Source organism: Bufo gargarizans, chromosome 5, assembly GCF_014858855.1.
Source record: "Bufo gargarizans isolate SCDJY-AF-19 chromosome 5, ASM1485885v1, whole genome shotgun sequence".
In the NCBI taxonomy this organism is placed as follows: Eukaryota; Metazoa; Chordata; class Amphibia; order Anura; family Bufonidae; genus Bufo; species Bufo gargarizans.
Window position 1 is genome coordinate 130,894,329 of NC_058084.1, and position 21,565 is coordinate 130,915,893.

Consider the following 21,565-nt stretch of genomic DNA (forward strand, 5'->3'; position numbering starts at 1 on the left):
GCAGTGAAACACTGTGTGTGGTTAAACCTTTTTTTATGTTTCTAATGTGCTCTTGGATGTGCACTTTTAATTTTCGTAGTGTACGCCCCACATATTGAAGCCCACATGGGCATTCCAGCAGATATATGACCCCTTCATTTTCACAGGTGCAGCTTCCTTTTAGCTTGAATATTTGTCCATTGCTATTGGATTTAACACTCTCAATGGATTGAACCCTATTGAAAGAGCTTCTATTTTTAAAAGCCAGACAGAAACCGCACCATGTGAACTTGCTCATACCATTTTTTGTCCTTACTGGCGGTATTGCACTATGTACGAGGTGAGTTGCTATATTGGGGGCTCTCTTAAAAATAATGTCAGGATGAGCTGGTACATCTTTACTAATAACTAGATCGTTTTTTAGAACGAACCAATTTTTCTTTATTGCGTTCTTAATAAAACCTGCATCAGTGCTGTATTGTGTCAGAAAGGCATATCGAAAATCCTTCTTCGTTTTCTCTTCTTTGTGACCAATTTTAACCATTCTATTTTCGTCAATCTTTATCCTACAGTCTTCTAGTGTACCTTCTTTGTAGCCTTTCTCCAAAAATCTCTTTTTTAGTATTCCACTCTGGGTCCTATAGTCTTCAGTATCAGTACAATTGCGGGACATTCTTTTGAATTGACCACTCGAGATGTTTTTAAGCCAAGGGTCATGGTGACAACTCCTAATGTCTATGTATGTATTTACATCTGTTTCCTTGAAATGTGTTTTGGTCTTAAATCTCCCCTCCAATATTATAATGCATAAATCTAGAAAGTTGATCATTGTGGCACTAATGGAGCTCGTGAAATGCAGGTTCCAGTTGTTCACATTTAAGTTGGATATAAACTCCTCAAGTCCCTCCCTCTCCCCCTCCCATAGTACCAAACAATCGTCGATAAATCTTTTCCAGAGAGTTAATTTCCCTCTGGAATTTTCCTCTCAGAGTTGTGGGGTAATATTCTCCTCCTCCCAGTGCCCCATAAATATATTGGTGAAACTGGGGGTGAATTTCACTCCCATCGCCGCCTGGATGCATTGTACGTAGAAGGAGTTGTCGAACCAAAAGTAGTTATGGTCCATAAAGAATTCCAGGCAATCCAAAATTAATTTGCCCTGGATTTCTGTTATTTGAGGATCACTCGTTAGCCTATTCTCTACTGCTTTTAGTCCCAATAATTTGGGTATTACAGTGTACAGAGAGGTTACATCTATTGTGGCCATGCAGATGTTCTTCTTACAGGGCCCCACATTTTTTATCAGATCAATTACACTGTTTGTGTCCTTCAGGTAGGACGGGTTCTTTGAGACATACACCTGTAGAAAGAAGTCAATGTATTCAGTTATATTACTTGTCAGGGAGTTAATCCCTGACACTATCGGTCTTCCTGGGGTGTTAACTAGGTTTTTGTGCACCTTAGGTAGATGGTATATGACGTGCACTACTGGGTTCTGTACAGTTAGGTATTCCAGCTCCTTCCGGTTCAGAATACCTTTTTCAAATCCCTCCTTCAGTAATCCATCTAATTTTTTTTTATATTCAAATATTGGGTTACTCTTTAGTTTTTTATATGTTTTATCACCAGAACTAGTCTGAACATTTCTTCTTCATATTTCGCCTTATCCATTATTACCACTCCACCCCCTTTATCCGCTGGTTTTATAACAATCAGGGGGTTGGTTTCTAGATCTTTTAGGGCCTTTCTCTCACCAACCGTCAAATTATTGTTATTTTTCCTCATTCCAATTTTCTCTAGTTCTTTTAACCCCTTTTGAATGCTTAAATGCATTCATTGTTCTGATTTTTTGGAAAGAATTTAGATTTTTCTTTTAGCTGAGTGTGGACAATCTTTTGTCCATACTCAGCTAAAAGAAAAATCTAAATTCTTTCCAAAAAATCAGGATAAGGCGAAATATGAAGAAGAACTGTTCAGACTGTGCAGGACTGTGCAGGATACAAGAACATCGAGTGCAGTGTTTTTTTAATCCTTTGTTGTAACGTATACGTCAATTGGAGGCATTTTGACTTTAACTTTTTTATGTCCAGTGAACCTCCTGTCCAGATGAATGTTTGGTAGGGCAGAGAAAGCAAAGCCCATGTAAGCATTATAGTACATGAACATTTAAAGTAATTAGTAAATTAATCATGAATATAAAAACATTTCCAGATTTATTCATGAAACCAGCTTGAATTAATTCCATTTTGATTCACACTGTGGTCTAATATTGAGTTTTGCAAAGCACTTCCTCTACAGAGTTGATGTTGGCCTAATAAGCAAAGGTTCATATATATTTAACCACAACTTGGAAAAGCATCAGAATAACTGTACAAAACGCATGTGTTTTAATGTGATAAATCTTCCATGGTGCCCCCAAACTACATTTGTCTGGCAGAACTGCCAAGAGCATTTTGCAGGGAATAAATGTCTAGTAACTACCCAGCTTCCAGAGGCTTAAGAGATATGTGCTACATACAAGAAAATTATTGAAAGGTCTCCGCCATGTGCAGTGATTATAGAAGATGTCCACATAATAAATCATGAGCCTATAATTATAGTTTATGAATTAAAAGGTACAAGCTTATGAGATTCATTTTCTCTATTTCAGCAAGTGTGGTCCTCTGTGCAAGTGTGAATCCATCATGGTGGCATGCAAAGGAGTCTGGACACAACCGTTTTGGAAAGCAGTCGTTGGGGAGTTTCTGGCTATGTTCATATTTGTCCTTTTGAGTCTTGGATCAACTATTAACTGGAGTCCAAAGGAAAATCGTCAACCAGCAGACCTGGTCCTTATATCACTTTGCTTTGGACTTAGCATTGCGACCCTAGTTCAATGTTTTGGACATATTAGTGGAGGTCACATTAATCCAGCAGTTACTCTTGCAATGGTGTGCATGAGGAAGATCAGCATCGCAAAGTCAGCTTTTTACATTGTTGCACAGTGTTTGGGATCTATTGCAGGAGCAGGAATTCTCTACGTTGTTACCCCATCAGAAGTTGCTGGCAATTTGGGCATTACCAAAGTAATTATCACAACCACTTTTTTATTTCTTAATTCTAGTTTTATAGTCCATAGTGACTTTCCTTATTTGGCAGTATTCAGTTTTCTCATATTCTAATATTAATTAATTTATTATATTACACACATAGCTTGAAGATTTTTTTCTTGCAATGCATTTTGTTAGGAATTGCTAGTATTCACACTTTCTTTATAATATATTGTCCCTACTTAATATTGCAGTTGTTTTATAAATATATCCATAGGTGAATGAGATGATTTCCCCTGGTCATGGACTCCTTGTTGAACTCGTAATAACCTTCCAACTGCTCTTTACAATCTGTGCAAGCTGTGATGGAAAGCGCAATGATATCACCGGGGCTGTAGCATTAGCCATTGGATTTTCTGTGGCCATAGGGCATTTATTTGCTGTAAGTAGTATTTATTATTCATTATCTTTATGAAGTTTTAATATATTGTTACATTAATATATTAGGATTATTTTATGGGCAATCTTTGTTATGACATGTGGGTGTTTAATAGAGGGGACCCAAACAGTTGAACCGAATATTTTTTCAGCGAGTTGGCACTATGAGCGCTGCATCACCCACCCAGATCGACTCAGTCTCAAAAAAATATAACAAAAGGGTGTGCACTGCTCTTTGCAGTTGTGAACTAGGCCATCTCACTTGCAGAATTCTCCAGAAGGCATGAATTCATTCCTTTGGGCAATAGCCTTCTTTCTCATGCACCTCTTATCAACTTAGAACCCACATATCCTTCAAGAGCCCATCAGTCTTGCGTTTCCCATATTCAGGCGACAAGATCGCTAACTCCAGTTCTAAAGATCCACAGCAATATTGATTGCTAACACAAGTTATTCACTCACTTGATCAAAATAACATCAGCACATGCCAATAAAAAGTACTAGCTCACACTCAGGAACCCCCAACTCAAGTTTTGTTAATACTTCTTCTGGGGCTTTGGAATCCTCACCTGAAAAATAGTTAAATGCACAAAAAATCCATAACAAAATTCATTAAAGGGAATCTTTCACCCCAATTTTGGACTGCAGATATGGAAATACACTGACAAGCAAAATGGTAACAATGTTTTGAACTTTTGAACTTAGCCTCCATATCTCACCATCCAGTACAGCTTTGAGCATGAGACTACCATAATTTTATAGACAATCATCTTGGTTATCTCATACATAAATTGGACTTGCAACTACTTAGCATATGATTAGTCATGCAGATTCTTGTCATGCAACTGCATTGTTATTGTTTTGCTCCTAAAATTCTAAATTAGTATTTTAATTATTTTGTTAGTATTTTGTAAATCCACCTTTGGCGTTCAATACTGCCTAAATCCTTCTGGGCATGCTCTTGATTCAAGCATATCTCGACTAAAATCTGTTCCCAGGTCTCTTTTACACATTCTCGATATTAATGCATACTGGTCAACTCACTTGGGTATGAATATAGCATTTTCTTTAATTCTACCCACAAGTGTTGATTCGGTTGAGGTCTGGGGACATGTGACCAATCCAGCACCTCTACTTCATTGCCATTGAACTATTTCTTAGCTGATTTCGACGTATGCTTCGGGTCGTTCTCCTGCTTGAATACTGTGTTGTTTCATACCTATAGTACTCAAGTATATGAAGAAATTCATCTTGTAGGATACTCACATATAGCTCAGCACTGAGACCACAATCGATTCTGGTCAAGTATCCAACGCCTTTGGCTGTGAAATAACCCCATATCATCAGGATTCCTCCACTGAACTTCAATTTTTCAGTCCGTTAGCCCCATATCCCTTGTTTCTTCCAGACCCATTTGCACCCATCAGAGCCCAGTCCATTGACTTTTGTCTCATGGCACCAAATCACCCGTTTCCAATTTTCTACTGTCCACTGTTGTACTTTTTTGCAAACTCGAGCTGACGCTTCTCATGACAACATTGAAGTTGAGGCTTCTTCACCTTTTTTCGGGCAACCACTCCAGACATGTGTAATGCACGTTGTATGGTGCTTGCATGGATGTCTGTGATCTCACTATTAAGAAGCATACGAGCCACCTCCACTGCCTTGTTTGTTGCGCCAGAACTGATAGACCTAGTGAAGAACTAACTTGTTGACTCTGATATTTTGCCTCTTGGCTGTGGAATAGATGAACGGACTTTATTTGTATTTTTCCAACTGTCATGGCACTCACATGAGGCAGTTTGGCTATTTTCTTGGCCGAGATACAGCAATCAATGAGCGGGATGATGCTGTTTCTCTTAACTAATTAGATGCTAAATAGTTATAAGTCCAATTTATTTATAAGATAGCCAAGATGATTGTCTATAAAATGATGGTAGCCTCACGTTCAAAGCTGTAGTGGATGGTGATATATGGAACCTGAAAGTCAAAAGTTAAAAGCATTGTTACCCTTTTGTTTGTCAGTGTACTTCAGTGCAGCTTTGAGTGCTGACAGTAGGGGAAATGGGGGCAGTAGGAAAATGAAAAAAATAGTGATCTGTACTAATCTGCAGTACAATGCATGTATTACTTTAGATAAAAGTCCAAAATCAGGGGCATTTATTTATTATAATAAATACACAATAAAAAAACACATCTCATATAAAATATAATCTTTATATAGCTCATAAAAAATATCCAAATTCCCCACCTTTCACAGACCTCCAATAGCATGCTGTATCTTGACCATTAAGCATTCAGGGATCCCTAACATCACATGTTAGCTATTCAAGCAGTCTGGCAACGACTACTCTTCATTTATAAAACATACTGTACTTCTACAAATCCCAGCTCCCTTATATGCATGTTATAGAGAACCTGTCACCTCTTGACATGTCTGTTTTAATAGCTTCATGCATTCCCCATGTAATAGCAATTCTGGGGCATCTATTCTTATGGCTTTATGTTGTACCATTCCATTATTATTCCTGCTAGAAGTTATGAATGAATTGCTATTAGCCTTCAGTAAGGGTACAGAGGGGAGGTAACACATTGGGGGCGTGTACCTGCACAGTCTGACGATAGCAGCACTGATTGGATAGAGGGAGTCTGTGCAGAGACACACCCCTAACTGCATGAAGCTATTAAAACAGGCATGTCAGGACAGGTGAAAGGTCCTCTTTAATGCAGTTCTCACCTCCTCTGACGAGCAGCAAATTATTTGCAAACCAACAGATCGATCACGATAATTGCCTGGTGTGTCAACCTGTGTAAAGTCTTTGAGACTAATTGGATTTTTTTCATTTTATACAATAATACAGAGCCTTGTTGGTATGATGGCTTTAGTCATGATGAATATTGAAGAGAATTCACACTTTTTGCCTTTTCATTCTTACACAATAAATAGGTTTTCATATATTCCAAATAGTCTTCAAGCGATACTATTGAAAGATATCAAACAATTAGAGATGAGTGAATCGGGAAGTTGACAAAATGGAATTCAATCCTAATTTCAGGAAAAATGTAATTCACACCGAATCCGAATTTTCTCACGCTTCGTGGTAACGAATCATATTTTTTCCTAAAATGGCTACTGCACATGTTAAGACATGGAGCAAAGAACTCTGGAAATAAGGGATCACCCACAATGCCGTGCATGCAGCCGATCAGCAGCCAGCCCTTGTGATGTCACAGCCCTAAAAATATCCTCAGCCATCTTGGATTCAGCCATTTTCCAGTGTACATAGTGCAGGGAGAGACGTTAGCAGGCGCTCAAGAAAGTGGTAGAAAATACTTTAAAACTTTTTTTTTGTTGAATATAAGTTCAGGGAAAAAATCATTAGAAGTGTAGGGAAAGGAGAGGGAGGAATTATTCTACACTATAAAAGGAGAACAGGGTCCAAAAGGGGAGGTTACAGCCTGGGTAATAAGAGCAATCCTATTACATCTTGCTGTACTGACTGGGGATCCAAATTGCCTTTATACTGCTGCTTTTAGGTTTGCAATAGATGATACCTCTGTAATTCCAGCAAACCTTGCTTGGTTTTGGGGTGCAAGTGCTGTGTGATACAGCCATTAACGGGGTGTATTACCAGGAAATGTTTGTGCGTCTTATTAGCCGTTGTGTGGTGCAGTTAAATGTTCTAAAGCCTTTTTTTGTGGGGGAAGAAATTTTTAGTGGGGGAAAAAAGGGCTTATTTGCCGTTGTGCGATAAAGTGACAAAATTAAAGCCTTTATCGGGGTGTATTAGTGGGAAAAAAAGTCTTATTTGCCATTCTGCGGTGTAGTTATATGTTTTAAAGCCTTTTTTGTGGTGTATTAGTGGAAAAAACGCTTGTTAGCCGTTATGCGGTGAAGTGACAAAATTTGGGGTGTATTAATTTCCTTTTTATTTATTTATTTATTTGATCTAACAGTATGTCAGACAGAGAAGTGACAGGCCCTGCACAGGGGAGGGGCAGAGTCCTAAATGTTTCTGGCGCAGGCCCAGGTCGCAGCAGAGTAAGGGGGTGTGGCAGCAGGGGTTACTTCGAGAGGCCTGAGCTCCAGATGTCATCTAGCAGTCGTGTCTTGACCAGCAACCCAGCGGTGCTTTAATGGTTGACTCGGTCATCCACTTCGTCTCAAGTGACATCAGACACCCCCAGCCAAGAGTCATGGGTTCATCAGACACAACCCTTAGTTGGCATGGCCCTGGAGCAGGCCCTGTGCCCTCACCTGTCCTCAACCTGCCTCTGTCCTTTTTTGTTCCCTCAGCCAAACAAGTATTATATTCTGTGGGCTCAGCTCCACTATACAGTGAGGACGAGCTACTAGAGGACAATCAGCAGCTACTGCCCAGCCAAGATCTGGAGGAGACATCCGCCACTTCCTCTGGTAGGCTGGCAAGTATTGATAAGGAGAGGGACTTCATCATCATTGGGAGAAGAAGGTGGCAGCTTGCACGTGAGGCAGCGGCGGAGCCAGCTAGTCAGTAGCGTGGCCGGGAGTCAGCAGGGTGGCAGCAGTGGGAGATCAAGAGCCAAACGTGCCTGGAGTAGACCACCCGCTTCGCAGGAGCCTACCTGCCTGGAAAGTAGTGGTGCAGCGGTTCACGGAAACAGTAGACTTAGCAATCAGTCAGTGAGGTGTGTTGGGGGTAAAATCACCTACTTGGCAATGTGGCAGTTTATTGTTAAGCCGTTGAAAGAGGTGAACATGGCCATTTACCGAATCTGTAGGCAGAAGGTGGAGCATGGTCAGGGTGCCAATTTTGGTGCCACGGCCATGCATCAACATATTCAGCGTCACCATAAAGTGGCCTGGAAGAACCGTGGCTCCGATGTGGTGGTCCAGCCTACCGCAGTAACCACTCCATCACCCAGTGACACACACCCAATTTCAGGCAGTCAAGGCTCCACCACCTCCGAAGGGAGCTGTCTGTCCTTCCCATCATTTACCGGTCCTGATGCTCCTGCTCCTCGTCCTTCAGCAGTCGATCACTGACATGATTGCCAAGAGACAGCAATACGTGTGTGGTCATCCTATGGCGCAAAAGCTAAACATACTCCTGGCCAAGTTGCTGGTACTTCAGTCCCTCCCTTTCCAAGCACCTTTCAGAGAAATGATGGCTTGTGCCAAGCCAAGGTGGAGAGTCCGAAGCCGTAATTTCTTTGCCAAAAAGGCAGCACCAGGCCTGCACAAATATGTAGAACAGAAGGTGGGCCATTCCTTGAGCCTGTCGGTGTCTGCCAAAGTGCACGGCAGAGCCGACATGTGGAGCTGTAACTACGGTCAGGGACAATACATGTCCTTTACGGCCCACTGGGTAAATGTGTCCACTGGGTAAATGTGGCCAGATGACGCCACTTACGCCTCCACGTTCTCACGCCATTGGTCCTGCAACAATGTCCGCCTCTGCCTCCTCATCCACCACCGTGTCCTCAGCCTCCACTGAAGGGACAATTCACAGTGCCCCTCCAGCATACCACATGTGCAGGGCACGGCGGTGTCACGCTGTTCTACACCTCGTTTGCCTGGGCAAACTGAGTCACACAGGGGAGGAACTGCTCCGCACCCCTTTATCAAGAAATCGAATCCTGGCTTTCTCCCTGACAAATCAAAATCGGAACCATAGTGACTGACAACAGGAAGAACATGGTGTCGGCGCTGCACTAAGGAGGGCTGAGCCATGCGCCCTGCATGGCGCACGTGTTCAATCTGGTTGTCAAGTGGTTCCTGAAGTCTTCCACCCATCTGCAAGACATCCTAAAAATGGCCAGGAAACTTTTCATGCACTTCAGCCGATCTGTTTGTGGGTCTGTACATGTCCATTTTCCTTTTGAAGGAGTAAAGGTTTCTGTTGTCGGTCGGTACTGGGACCAAGGAAGCCAGTAACAAAGGAAAGGAAAAAACTGTCTGTGCAAAAGGACAACATGTGAATATTTCCCAAGACTGGGAGCTGTTAGCACGGACCTATATTTGTGTGTTTTTATCTTGATTTGTACAGGAGAACGGACCTACTCCTGACTTTGGGACTGCAGCTGGGAGAGAGGTTGGAAACCTGCACACTATTATTTATTTGTGATGGAACAGATGCTTGTAAATCTGTCTGGTCAGGGGACTGGAGACGTGGAGACTAGATCTCACAGCCACATGAGCCCTGTGGGGGCTAAACTGGAGGAGGAGAACATTGGAGCACAAGCAATGTGTAGCGAAATGGGTAGTTTTTCTACATAAGTGAGGAGAGGAGGAGCAGGAGCAGCCAGAGGAGCAAGAGGGAGATGAGGAAGACGAGGCAGATGACCCAGGCACACAGTGGCAGTATGCAATGGAGATGGAGGCAGGGAGTCCCTCCGAGTCACTTGCGCAAATGGCCTGTTGCATGCTCACTTGCTTGGGTGGTGACAGCCCTCTGCGCTCTCGTTCCAATACCATGGCTGCTGTGTCGGGGTGGGGAAGTAGGAGCAGTACCAGCTCCATCAGTAGTAGCTTGAGTTTAGAGTCGATGATGAGCAGCTTTCTTAACCCGCCTAGTGAAGAAATTACTCACCAGCAGCAGCAGCTAGACCTAGAGCAGAACCTGAACCAGCAGGTGGTGGCATACTTGGACAGAACCCTGCCACCCCACATTGAAGATCCGCTGGACTACTGGGCAGCCTGGAAAATCTGTCCTGCGTGGCCAGTATTGTGTGGCATCAGAGCAGGTATTTAGTGCAGCGGGGTGCCATAGTTACCCCAAGGAGAACTCGCCTGTCCACCTAAAATGTGGAGAGACTGACCCTTGTCAAGATGAATCAAGCGTGGATCAGTTAGGATTTCCACCCACCAATGCCTGATGCATCAGATTAGATCATCCATGCAGCCTCACCCAAACCTTGACAAGAGACCGGTTACTTCTGGCTACCTGCCTCAACTACTATTCTGATGCTGCCACCCACCTGATGCCGCATACCTGATACCAAGAGCTCCTTCCTACACCCACAATCCTCAGCGGGTACTTTTTTTGCCACCCACCACCCCACTCTGTCACCGGGTCACTCTGTGGTTTCCTCATGCTGCTACCACCTCACCACTCAGTTCTCCTCATACTGCTGTTGCCACCTCCACACTATGTCATTGTGCCACTCTGTGATCTCTTCATGCTGCTGCTGCCACCTCCACACTCTGTTATTGTACCACTATTTGTTCTTTTCATGCTACTGCTGCCACCTCCACACTGTCATTGTTCCACTCTGTGGCCTCGTCATGCTGCTGCTACCTCCCCACTATGTCACCTTGCCACTCTGTTGTCTCTTCATGCTGCTGCTAATTCATAACTCTAATCTGGGACACTCTGTGGTCTCCTCATGCTGATGCTGCTGCCACCTCCAGACTCTGTAATTGTGCCACTCTGTGGCCTCCTCATGCAGCTTTCACCTCCACACTATGTCACCTTGCCACTCTGTGGCCTTCTCATGTTGCTGGTGCCACCTCCACACTCTGTCATTGTGACACTCTGTGGTCTCTTCATGCTGCTGCCAAATCACCACTTTGTGGTCTCCTCATGCTGCTGCTACCTCAGAACTATGTCACTGGGCCACTCTGTGGTCTCCTCATGCTGCTGCTGCCACCTCCACACTCTGTCATTGTGCTACTCTGTGGTCTCTTCATGCTGCTGCCACCTCCATGCTCTGCTATTGTGCCACTCTGTGGTCTTCTCATGCTGCTGCCACTTCACCACTCTGTGATCTCTTCATGCTGCTGACACATCACCACTCTGTGGTCTCCTCATGTTGCTGCCAACTCACAACTCTGTCTCTGGGCTACTCTGTGGTCACCTCATGCTGCTGCTGCCACTTCCATACTCTGTAATTGTGCCACTCTGTGGTCTCCTCATGCTGCTGCCTCTTCACCACTCTGTGGTCTCCTCATGCTGCTGCCACCTTCACACTATGTCACCTTGCCACTATGTGGTCTCCTCATGCTGCCAACTCATAACTCTGTCTCTGGGACACTCTGTGGTCTCCTCATGCTGCTGCTGCCACCTCCACACTCTGTCATTGTGCCACTCTGTAGCCTCCTAATGCAGCTGCAACTTTCACACTATGTCACCTTGCCACTCTGTGGCCTTCTCATGCTGCTGGTGCCACCTCCACACTCTGTCATTGCGACACTCTATGGTCTCTTTATGCTGCTGCCAAATCAGCACTCTGTGGTCTCCTCATGCTGCTGCTGCCACCTTCACACTCTATCATTATGCCACTTTGTGGTCTCTTCATGCTGCTGCCATTTCACCAATCTGGGGTCTTCTAATACTGCTGCCATATCACCATTCTGTGGTCTCCCCATGCTGCTGTCGCTTCCACACTATGTCAGCTTACCACTCTGTGGTCTCCTCATCCTGCTTTCCAACTCACAACTCTGTCTCTGGGCCACTCTGTGGTCTCCCCATGCTGCTGCTGCTGCCTCCTCCACACTATGTCACATTGCCACTCTGTGATCTCCTCATGCTGCTGCCAACTCACAACTCTGTCTCTGAGCCACTCTGTGGCCTCCTCATGCTGCTGCCCCTGCACACTATGTCACCTTGCTAGTCTGTGATCTCCTCATGCTGCTGCCAACTCACAACTCTGTCTCTGGGCCACTCTGTGGCCTCTTCATGCTGCTGCTACCACCTCCACACTCTGTATTGTACCACTCTATGGTCTCCTCATGCTGCTGCAACCTCCACATTATGTCACCTTGCCACTCTATGGTCTCCTCATGCTGCTGCCAACTCACAACTCTGTCTCTGGGCCACTCTGTGGCCTCCTCGGGTTGCTGCCACCTCCACACTATGTCACCTTGCCAGTCTATGGTCTCCTCATGCTTCTGCCACCTCCACATTATGTCACCTTGCCACTCTGTGACTTCTTCATGCTGCTGCCATCTCCACACTGTCACCTTGCCACTCTGTGGTCTCCTCATGCTTCTGCCAACTCACAACTCTGTCTCTGGGACACTCTGTGGCCTCATCATGCTACTGCCCCCTTCACACTATGTCACCTTGCCAGTTTGTGGTCTCCTCATGCTACTGCCAACTCACAACTCTGTCTCTGGGCCACTCTGTCGCCTCCTCGTGCTGCTGCTACCATCTCCACACTGTGTCATTGTGCCACTCTGTTGATGGTGCTGCCACTTTACCACTCTGTGGTCTACTCATGCTGCTGCCACCTCAACACTATGTCACTGGGCCACTTTGTAGTCTCATCATGCTGCTGCTGCCACCTCCATACTCTGTCCTTGTGCCACTCTGTGGTCTCCTCATGCTGCTGCCAACTCACAACTCTATCTCTGGGCCACTCTGTGGTCTCCTCATGCTGCTGCCACCCCACACTATGTCACCTTGGCAGTCTGTGGCCTCCTCATGCTGCTGCTGCCACCTCCACACTCTGTCATTGTGCCACTCTGTGGTCTCTTCATGCTGCTGCCACCTCCATGCTCTGCTATTGTGCCACTCTGTGGTCTCCTCATGCTGCTGCCACTTCACCACTCTGTGATCTCTTCATGCTGCTGCCACATCACCACTCTGCTGCTACTTCAACACTCTGTGGTCTCCTCATATTGCTGCCTTCTCATGCTGCTGCCACATCACCACTCTGTGGTCTCATCATGCTGCTGCAACATCACTACTCTGTGGTCTCCTCATGCTGCTGCCACCTCACCACTATGTCACTGGGCCACTCTGTAAACTTCTCATTCTGTTCCCACCCTCCACATTTCATGACAGATCCACTATTTTGACTTTTTCGCCTGGTTGACATCATCATTTATTAGAATTTTCTTCTTAACTGTCAGAAGGAAGGAAAAATAATGAGAAGCACAATGGATCCTGTAGCAGCTATAAGGCCTGTATGACATGGTCCCATCAAAATTGTGATTTGGTAGCCAAAATCAGGAGTGGGTACAAAACACAGAAGACATGCAAATATTCCATTCACGTGTCATCTCTGTTTTGGATCCACTCCTGGTTTTTTTGGGGGGCTTTAGCAATACTGATGGATTACTGACCAAATGCTGACCAACTGAAGGCAGATGCTCCACAGACAGGATCTGTGTTTTGGGGTTATTGATCTGACGGATCAGAGGAAGGGCAAAATAATCAGTGAGGTCAACAAAAACTTAATTCCGGCACCCTCTCCACTCTGTCGGGGGGCTCTACTTGTATAAGCATTTAATAGAACAGGTTCTGTAGACATCTATGAGGAATCAGCTGACGACGGTGTAAAAAGAGTGCGCTTCTTCTTGACGCTAACATTGACCTGTAAGGCTGAGTTCACACTTGAGTTATTTGGTCAGTTTTGGCCCTGGAACTGTCCAAATAAGTGAAGTGTACAGTGATTCTAAGAGTAACACCTGTCAGCTGCGTGTTATACTGACTCACAGTATTGTTTCACTACCACAGCAGACTCCCTATGCATGTTACTGCAAGGCACAGTGTTCTACACAACTATGCAGGCTCTCTACAGCCAGGAAATAGCTGTTTTTTAACTCGATTCGCCACAAATAAATTCGGATCGAATCTTTTCAGAAAATTCGGCGAAACGGCCAAATAGAATTTTTTAGAAATTCGCTCATCTCTAGAAACAATGCATGGATGTAGAAATCCTTAAATAAATCCTTATTCGAGTCTAAAAAATGTCCACCATATGCCCGGGACCCTCACACAGAATTTACTTACCAGGCTCCCTGCGCCCCTCCTAGTTCCCGCACTGCCACTACTGCTTCTCCCTGTGAGCAGATGAAAACATCTGGTGTCAGGGGGAGGGAGCAGCCAATGGCAGGTGGTGACAGGGACAAGCTTTCCTAGCATTGCATGTTTTCTGGCCAGCTAGTGGTCGGGACTGTGTCTTATCTCACCTTTGTGATGGCAAGATGAGACAACCCCTTTAACCAGACAATTTCTGAACTACACAGTTGCAGCAAACTTAAAATTGCCACAAAATTGACACAAATAATTGAAAGTGTCAAGTTAAAATTTGCTGCAATTGAAGGATTGCTATATCTGTAAATACATATCTCAAAGAATCAAGAAACAATCATTTTCATTACTACCATACCTGAATTGGCTTACATATGGCTTACTGAAGGATTATACGCCTATAGTGCTGTGTTAAAATGTTATCTTTCTATAAAGCATTGTCATTATTATAAATATTGTCTTCACTTTTAATGCAACAAGTTTCTAACATTATTGTATATGCACCAATGTTTTATCAGCTCAATTATACAGGAGCCAGCATGAATCCAGCTAGATCTTTTGGACCAGCTGTCATTATGAACATATGGGAACACCATTGGGTAAGATGAGCTATACTCAGTATTAATATTGTTGCTGCTTTACATTTAATTGTATTCTGTATTTCAGTAGGTATGAATTATCTATTCAAGGACCCTCCATGCATGCACAGAGTTCCTATGGTTCCGTACTATGTGATGCTATATTGGGCATCTGTACAACACTATATTATGGATATATTTTTCCAAAGGAATGATTTTAATATTTACTAAGTCTAGGGTATTTACTGGAAGAGGTAACTAAAGTAATTTGCAACAAATTTATTAAAAGGGACATTCTTCTTAAATTTGGTGCATTTGGACTTCTTAAACAAGGGGAACCAAATCTTTCCCTTTAGAAATATGCACCATTTTCAAATAATTTACCTAATACATTTTTCCAAATTTATGGCCCACAGTGGACCTAGATTTTGGTGCAAATATGGCACAATTTGGAACTTCTAGATTTAGAGAAATGATCTGCACCCAGAGTGTTTAAATGGAAATGTGTGTGTGACTTAATGCGTAAGGGGGCATGATCTAATATTCAATATTTTGCGCCAAAATTGTGCCACAATTCTAGTGCATAATTCTGTCTCAAAGTAAGCCAATCAATAGTTGGTATAGTGTTAGACAAAAGTGGTTAGCCCTGCACCAAACGAATCATGCAGCCGGAGCCACTTTGATAAATTGGTGTAGGTCTGGACAACCTATCTACATTTATGCCATCAACAGGATTAAAAATCATTCCCAATTTTGTTCAAATTTGAAGAGCAGTTACAAAAATCAAAGACTTCTATTGAAATAAATGCAATACAGAATGCCTCTTATAGGCTTCTGTGGTGCATGCCATCATATAATTCCATTATGGTCCATGGTAGTTGCAAATCACAAGTTCAATCAATACTACTCATGAGCAATACCAGCCAAAGTATTCCTAGTCTATCCTAAGAAGAGCTAGGAGCTGTCCTGATTAAAGCTCAATCTAGCCATAGAGTAGACATTTTGTAAAGTCAAAAATACCAATTTAGAACATTTTCTGCTAACTGGTGTCACAAAGGAAGGTGACAAATCCCAAATTAAGACAGATAGCTGTTGAAATCACATGTAGGATTTATTTTATTTTTTTATTGGCTGACAGGTGCTGTAGGTTCACATGTAATGCCATGGGAATATAAGTACCTTGAAAATATGTATGATGAATGGTTCAGAATTATAAGGCAAACTTAGATTTACTATTTCAAATGCACCAGAATTTCAACTTAAACTAAGTAAGAATTCTTACACAGAGACATTACTTTTGCTCTTGGCCAAAATGGGAGCAGTATGCATGCATGATTTAGTGGCGAAAGGTAGTAGATTTATATGCACTACAATTTAGATGCACTACAATGCAGATGTACAATTCTGGCACAAACTAGGCCACCAAATGGTAAAAATATAGACTAATACAAGTAGTTGAAATATGCACTCTGTAGGAGTGCTACCTCAGGGACCACTCCGATGTAGAAATTGCAGTGTTGCACTTTTATTGTTGTATTTAATAGTGTTTTGGGACTGAACCAGTACCTTCAAAAGGTAATTCACAACATCTGTGCATCTTTTGGTGCATTTTTTGTGATAAAAACAATAGCTTCAGAGGTTAGCTAAAGGTCTTGGGCAATATGACTAATTAAGTGCCCAGCCCTACAGTGTAACAGCTTCTAACACCCCACCCAACTTTGTAGTTATAATGATAGATAAAAAAAATTATAATAGGTTGGATACATATGCTGTTAGAACTAAGGGAAAACAGATTAAAATTAGAAATCTTAATTTCCCTTATGTCCTACCAGCAGCACAATGGAATTATATCAAGAAGTAACCCAGAGGGAAGGTTCTCTTGAGTAGCAGCACTCAGAATTGATCAACTAAAGGCAGTCCTTTCAGAATTTAAGAAATTCAATCTATAATGATTGATAAAGGAGAAGTGGGAGCTCCATGAGACCACGCAACAAATTTGATTCAGATGTATCAAACCTTTCTTTGCCCAGAAAGTGGCTACTGCACAGGTAGAAAGGGCTCTAACACAGGTAGGAGAATTTGAGATACAAAGGCTACTCTGGTGGCCTTTTTAAACTATCTACCTATAGTTGGCTTAGAGGCATTCAGGCCCTTGTAAGGCACTCTGTAGCAGTGATAATTCAAATACCTCTCAACTGTAGAAATTGCAGTGTTGCACATTTGTTGTTTTATTCACTACATGTTTCAGGACCACACCGGTATCTTTGAAAGGTAATTCACAACATCTGTGCATCGTGTCCTGTTTTGTTCATATTTTTGTGGTAAAAACACTAACTTTAGTTAAAGGTTTGAGGGAAATATGAAACAGAGGACATGTTTTTGATGTTGGGGTTTGTTTTTTGGATATTTGCTATATTTTTTTTCCTTGTTTGTATTTTATAATAGAATGTTTAAGCTTTTGACAATTTTTCCTTATCTGTGGGAGAAAACATAAGGCACCAAAAAAATGTTCACACAGTTATTTAGAAAAAAAAAAACACCCCTTGAAAAACACCATAAAAACCACATGCAGTAAGGGAAAACACATAAGCAGTTAAAAATTTTTAATTTTTTTACATCAAAAAACACCAAGGCAAATTTGTGCATAGGGGCCCTTAAAGGGGTTTTCTCAACAGGCTATTTCATACTTACCTGGTCCCGGCGCGCCGTCCACTTCCTGGCTTCGGTACTCGGCAGGGGACGGGCTCCATCTTCATTGATGTCTTCTCCCGGCCGGGCCGCGCGCTGTACTGAACGCGCACACCGAGTGCGCGCATGCACCCTGGTGACTTCTTCCTGGCCAGTATAGTATACTTGCCAGGAAGAAGTCACCAGGGCGCATGCACGGACTCGGCGTGCGCGTTTAGTACAGCGAGCGGCCGGCCGGGAGAAGGAAAGAAAAGTCGTCTGCGCACGCGCGGCCACCGCGATTCCTGAGAAGAGTGGTGGCCGTAACCAGGGGAGACGGAAGACAACAGTCAGGTAAGTATAGGTTTATTTTTCTCTAAGGGGTGGGGATTTGTTAATAAAATATATTTAGAAAAATGATCACTGTTAAATCATTAACAGATTTAACAGTGATCATTAAGATGATAATACCCCTTTAATGTTAATAATCTAGTATCTTTTCCTAGGTGTACTGGGTCGGTCCAGTGGCAGGAGCAGTCCTGGCAGGTGCTCTCTATGAATATGTGTTCTGTCCAGATGTTGAACTCAAGAATCGCTTAAAGGAGGTCTTAAATAAGGCAACCCAATCATCCAAAGGGAAATACAGTGAAGTAGAAGAAAGCAAAAGTCAGATAGGATCAGATGAACTATTCCTAAAACCTGGGATTGTCCATGTTTTAGAAGAAAAAAAAGTTAAGGATACCTCTGGTGAGGTGTTATCTTCTGTATGACTAGAACCAGAAGCCAGAGAAAAGCCTTTACCATCAACATTTTTTTCAATCAAGGAAACCGATATATTATAAAGCAACTGTATTAACAAAAATACCTATATCATTCAGTACAAAGTACAACACAGCTTAAATCTACCACAGTGTAAAAACTACTACTATATAAGACACGCACGTAATCTTTGGATGCTGTCCTCTTGGCAAATCTGCGGTAAATAAGAGTGATCCTTAATTTAACAAGAAGTCAATATTGAGCCTCCAATCTGCCCGTTTAGCATCTAGATTGACAGTGCACATTAGTTTCAAGTACCCACTGGCAAATTCAAACAAATGGTTTTTCCTCTGGCATATAATTGGTTGTTGTCACCGCTGATTAAGAGATCCCCTATTTAATCACTATCTGTAGAGAAGCAAATGCGCAACAAAGCTAACTCCTAAGATGAAATATAATTATTACAATCTTTTTTGTATTTTGAAAAACTATATATCTTTTTTTCACACTTTATGTTTATTATAGTAAACTTCTGAGAAAGTACTTTACCGATGAAGAAGCAGTTTGCGAAAACATCAAATGGCTTGAGGAAGAAAAAAATCTTTAAGCACCATTCTTTTCCTGTCCATGTCTTTTTTCCTTTGTTTGATTTGTTGAATGACTAGTAATTTATCAGGACCATACGAAAATAAAAGGTCTGAAACGCACTCTAAAAATAGACAAAGGCCTTACTATTAGTTTGAGAAATGCACTTTTATTGTATGATGTAGAGAAAGCATATTACTTTAGTCTTTAATTATTCAAGTGTTTGGTAGAATACGTTTAGGTAAAGTTGCCTCTCCATACCAGTTTAATACCATCAAACCTAACACAGTTACCTTGTACAGTATTTTAATATGAAGCCTCATAACTGCTCAGCTGTTTCAAGCACCCATGCACATACTGAAACATATAAAATATATAATTTGATCCCCCCCAAAAAAACTAAATTTTTACTCAATTATGTTCCATTCTCTATTAAAATATATCTTGCTTGAACAGTTACGATATATCTAATGTTAATCTGTTTTTCCTTAGTGCTAACAGCAGCAAAATAATAGGATAATTCTGCTCATGTGAACTGGTAGGACAGATGGAATTGAATGAGTAACTAATAAAACAATGTGCACTCTCTACTATAAAGGTGGCAAGCATCCTACCCCAGTCTGTATTTATAAAGATAGATAAAAATAATAATACGAGGGATACTTGTGCAGCTTCCATTACATCCTATCAGCAGTACAATGGAGATATATCAAGAGGTAACCCCAGAGGGAGGGTCCTCTTGAGTACCATAACTCAGAACTGACCAACCAAAGGCAGTCCTTTCTGAATTCGAGAAATTCAACCTATAATGATTGATAAAGGAGAAGTGGGAGCTCCATGAGACTGCACAACAAATTTAGTTCAGATAAATCAAACTTTTCACTGCCCAGAAAGTAGCTACTGCATGGGAGGAATGGCTCTAGCAAAGGTAGGAGGATCCAGATTTTGATATAAAAAGGCTACTCTGATTGCCTCTTTCATCCATCTACCTATAACTGGTTTACCTGGCCTTCAGGCCTTTTTTAGGAGCAGAAAAAATAAATAAAGATATTCTCATCATTCTTGGAGGAACAGGACCTATGAAGATACATTTTTAAACATCTAGGGATGTCCAGAGAGTGTAATTTCTTCTTCCAGAGAATAATCCAGAAAACACACTAGGAGAGACATGACCTGGTTTATATTCTCAATGTAAGGAATCTTAGAAAAGAAGGTAGTTACTGTAAGTATCTTAATTAGATCTATCTGCGAGGTAGGTCATATGTGGTTCAAAGGCCGAGAAGGCCTGAAGCTCCATAATCCTCTTAGCTGATGTAGCCAGAAAAATGCAACCTAGCAAGATAGAAAATTTATATTCCCTCCTCCAACAGCTGAAATGGGTAAACGCGCAGGACCCTAAGGACCACTAAGAAATCCCACTGTGGGAACTGAGTGTAAAGCCACCGATTTCACACTTGAGGCCCCTTCCTATTAAAAATAAAAGTAAAGTAAAGGTGGACCATCTGTTTCTGCCCATTATGACAGAAAAAAAACACACTGTGGTGGGGTGTTAGCAGCCTTTATAGTGTAGGGCAGCTGTTTTTTTGTAATGTATCTATCCATAAAATCTGAAATATTCCAGTTTTCACACTACCAACTGGAGAACACGCAATATGCTGACAGATCCTATTCTCTGCAGCTTACCACTCACCTTTGCTGTGTAGGTTGAGACAGACCCAGACAGAGAGCAGAAAATTGAATAACAGATAAAGGCTCTATTTTAACTTTGGAGGCTTATATTAGATAGTATAGCAACCTTATACACACAGATAAGGTTCTATATACAGTAGCTATAACCCTCTTTGGTTACTTGGGCAAAAGGCAAGCACAATGTATACTCATAGAGCAGGGATCAGCACTCCAGCTGTGGTGAAACTACAACTCCCAGCATGCACACTTGATTGGCTGTTCTCAGAACTTCAATAGAAGAGAATGGAGAATTCCGGGAGTTGTAGTTTCACAACAGCTAGAGTGCCAGAGGTTGCTGACCCCTGTCATAGAGTATATAAAGTCATTGTATTCATGTCGATTTTAGCTTACTTTTCCAATACTTCATAAAAATGATATTTAATTTACAAGACATAACCAGTTTTCTCCATATGTCAGTGTGTAGACTGTGAAAGGGATCCAGACTCCAAACTATCATGACTCTGCAGGTAGTTTTCTGAAACGCAACAAAATCAGATGCCGTCCTGGTTAGGATTATGTGGAATGGAGTGACCGTTTAAGATAACTATTTTACAAAATCGTATATATGTGAACTGTGATGAATTACCAAATGTGGAGAACATCAGAAATGTCACTTATTAGCTAAAACAATCTTACAATTCTCTTTTTCTAGATATTGTACAGTAATCACCCACTTACAGTATATGTATATTATCTAATAAACTTACAATTTATTAACGCCGCACTATAGTATTGATATTGCGTTCCTTAAGTCTGAGAAAAGTAAATGGAAAACAGCAGGTCATGGTGTAGATATCGCATCACACTGGTAACATCCTAGGATTGGACATTGCCTTCATAACAATTTACTGCAATCACATGCTGTATATTATATAATTCTACGTGGTGATCGATGGGCACCCTATTATTTCTATTGTGTAACCTGATTAGTGGAATTTCGCTTGTATATCTGAAGGTCTGCCTTCTCCATGGAAAACCGGCTATAATATCAATCAACATGAAATATTGGAAGATAGCTCGGCTGGGGGGCGGGGGTGGGTGCATCCCTATTTCCTACATA

At 42.2% G+C, this 21,565-nt stretch overlaps 1 protein-coding gene across 2 annotated transcripts in view; it reads left to right on the forward strand.

Annotated features, from left to right (window-relative positions):
* The window catches only part of AQP4 (aquaporin 4), a 153,476-nt gene extending 132,247 nt beyond the window's left edge, over positions 1-21,229 (forward strand). For both annotated transcript variants that reach the window (XM_044293075.1, XM_044293076.1), the window contains 4 exons: positions 2,630-3,044; positions 3,286-3,450; positions 14,707-14,787; positions 17,940-21,229. In XM_044293075.1, the coding sequence (XP_044149010.1) occupies positions 2,630-3,044; positions 3,286-3,450; positions 14,707-14,787; positions 17,940-18,203 (925 nt within the window). In that variant the 3' untranslated portion in view covers positions 18,204-21,229. The remainder of the gene's footprint in view (positions 1-2,629; positions 3,045-3,285; positions 3,451-14,706; positions 14,788-17,939) is intronic.
* The last annotated feature ends 336 nt before the right edge of the window (positions 21,230-21,565 follow it).